Raw genomic sequence first — 2720 nt, 5'->3', positions numbered from 1 at the left:
AAGCCATAATTAACATCGCAAGAGCCAACCGATATCTGTTTGCATAACCCTGATCAGTTAGTAACTAATTTCTCTGTATCTGCAGCACATCCGAATACAGGAAAGAACTATATGATTAAGATATGGTTGCCGAAAGCTTTAAGATGAAAGCAATTTGAATTAAGTATTCGAGAAGGTGCCGTTCAAGCTGAGCTATAAGAAACCTAATAATAGAATGCCTTCTCCATCACATCTTTATTTAAACTTGAATGATTTTTAAAAACAGGGACTTTAGGTGGTAGTGGAAGGCGGCTTCGTATGATAATTACGTGCTACCTAATTAAACATTATCATTGAATTTGGAGAAATTTTCATTTTTGTCCTCAAAGCTTTTTCCGTCTTTCGAAATACCGACATAGTTTTGAAATTATTATTTTACGCACCTCTTATAATTTTTATCTATTAATTATTGAAATGCCATGTCTATTGTTATACTGTGCAAAATTGCAGAAGTGTATGGTAGATTCTTTTTTTTTTAAAAAAAAAAAAACTATAGTTTTAAAATTTTCAAAATTTAGAGTCAACATTGGTCCCAAAGTCTCTCGATTTCACTAGTTTTCTAAAAAAAAAAAGATTCGGAATTAGTTGAGGCATTAAAATGATGACTAATGAGTAGGTAGAGTTTGACGCAGCCGGTAGAGAAAGTCTCGATTTTTAATTAAAAGTATGGTTGATAGGTGGTGCCCAAGAGTCAATTGTTCAAATAGAGTGGGTGTGGATGTCATCGAAAGTCATCACCTAAAACTGCCAAGTTATGACCAACGGACTCTCACATTTGACTTCCAATCCGTTTAGAAAATATGCATTCAATAAAATTAAATACGCATTTCTTTTTCTTTTTCTTTTTTGATAAATTGCCAATAATATTATTAACTAAGAGACATGTAAATTGGTCAATCAAAACACAATTCTTACGACTGAAAATACAAGGAAATTGCCAAACGGCCATTGCATAACAAACAAACTCTGGAAGGGCAGCAGTGCTCAGTAGTAGCCATTCACAACGCGTCCTCCGTCGATCACAATGACTTGTCCGGTGACGTAGGACGCCGCCGGCAAGCAAAGGAACGCCACCACCGGAGCCACGTCCTCCGGCACTCCCAGCCTCCCCAGCGGCACGTGCGCTGCCTCCCTCTCCACGAACTCCTTGTTGTCGAACGCCTGTCGATCGCCCCAAACTCATCAAACCAAACTAAAACTAAAACTAAAACTAAATTTGTATCTTAAATTTCACAGTTAGGCCTACCGGCTTCATCAGCGGTGTCTCCACGGCGCCGGGGGCGACGCTGTTCACGCGAATGTTGTCCTTCGCCCACTCGCAAGCAAAGCTCCTCGCAAGCTGATTCAGCGCACCTAAAAATATCGCCAGGTCAGTTAGAATTTCTATTCGATGATGATTCAATTCTTTTTCTAGATCTAACAATCTCTAGACCTTTGGTGATGCCGTAGATGGAGAGGTATTCGAGAGCGATGATGCCGGAGATGGAGGAGTTGAAGACGATGCTGCCTCTCCCGGAAGCCTTGAGCAGAGGGTGAGCCAACTGGCAGACGTGGAAAGCCGCTTCGACGTTGGTCGTCATGATGAATTTGAAGTCGTCCGCCGTGCACAGCGTCGCCGGCTTCGGGTACCCTGTTCCCGCATTGTTCACCTGCGATGAATTAGGGCAATCAAGAGAAGAGAAGAAGAGGAGATCGAAATTGAGGAGAAGTCATATAGATATATACGAGGATGTTTAGCTTTCCGTCGAAGACGGCCTTGACATCCTGTAGCAGGCGCTCCCGGTCAGCCGGCGAGGACACGTCGCAGACGGTGCCGGTGATCTTGAAGCCCTTCTTCTCCCAGTCCTGCAGGCACTTGTTGAGCTCGGCTTCGTTTCTGGAGCAGGTGTGGACTGCGGCTCCCAGTGCGGCCAGCTCTTCGACGATGGAGAATCTACGAACAGAAATTAAAAAGACGCATGACGATCGAGGTGCGATCGAATCGAGAATAATTAATTAATTAAATCGGTTGCAAAAGACGTATGAAAGAAAGAAAGAAAGAAAGAAAGAAAGGGAAATTACCCGATTCCTTTGGTGCCGCCGGTGACGAGAGCCGTGGATCCGGCGAGAGACCATCTGTTTGATAAAATGCCGTTGTGGGAAGCCGCCATGATTCTGGATCTGTGGGAGTTCAACCCTAAGGACTCTGTTTACTAGTTACTTACTAGCTAGCTAGCTAGAGATGATGGATGAGTGGCGAAGATGGAAGAAACAGATTTGGTTTAATAGAGGACGGAGGATGGGAAGTCAGAGTTGCGTTATTGGTGGGTGGGGGAGTTGGTGGGGGATTGGTAAAGGAGACATCTTTTTCTTTGTTTAGTTTTCATTTATATTTTTCATATACGGACGGCTGGAGATGCGCCAACTCGATCCATTATTGCACGTCTTTACTTGGTCAGTGGATCATTTCATTTATTTCTCAGTTGGTATATATATAAACTTTAAAAGTAAAATTAACGACATTATTGAACATAACAATATTTAAAATATCTAATATTTATAAAATTATAAATAAATGATCAAGTCTAACTTATTTTACCTGAATTATATATATATATATATATATATATATATATATATATATATATATAATAGAAATGATTTACACGGAAAAAATTTAATAGGACTTGCGTTTGTATTGA

The 2720-nt window shown here is 40.9% G+C and overlaps 1 protein-coding gene across 1 annotated transcript; it reads right to left on the bottom strand.

The window, feature by feature from the left end:
• Positions 1-928: 928 nt before the first annotated feature.
• On the bottom strand, positions 929-2286 carry LOC122055280 (noroxomaritidine/norcraugsodine reductase-like). Its single transcript, XM_042616646.1, has 5 exons — positions 2101-2286; positions 1765-1972; positions 1472-1688; positions 1286-1392; positions 929-1200 (listed from the first exon to the last, which is right to left on the bottom strand). Exons 1-5 carry the CDS (start codon positions 2187-2189, stop codon positions 1024-1026), a joined length of 798 nt encoding a protein of 265 aa, XP_042472580.1. The 5' UTR covers positions 2190-2286; the 3' UTR covers positions 929-1023.
• Positions 2287-2720: the final 434 nt, after the last annotated feature.

Source organism: Zingiber officinale, chromosome 3B, assembly GCF_018446385.1.
Source record: "Zingiber officinale cultivar Zhangliang chromosome 3B, Zo_v1.1, whole genome shotgun sequence".
In the NCBI taxonomy this organism is placed as follows: Eukaryota; Viridiplantae; Streptophyta; class Magnoliopsida; order Zingiberales; family Zingiberaceae; genus Zingiber; species Zingiber officinale.
This window is presented reverse-complemented; position numbering and strand designations above follow the sequence as displayed.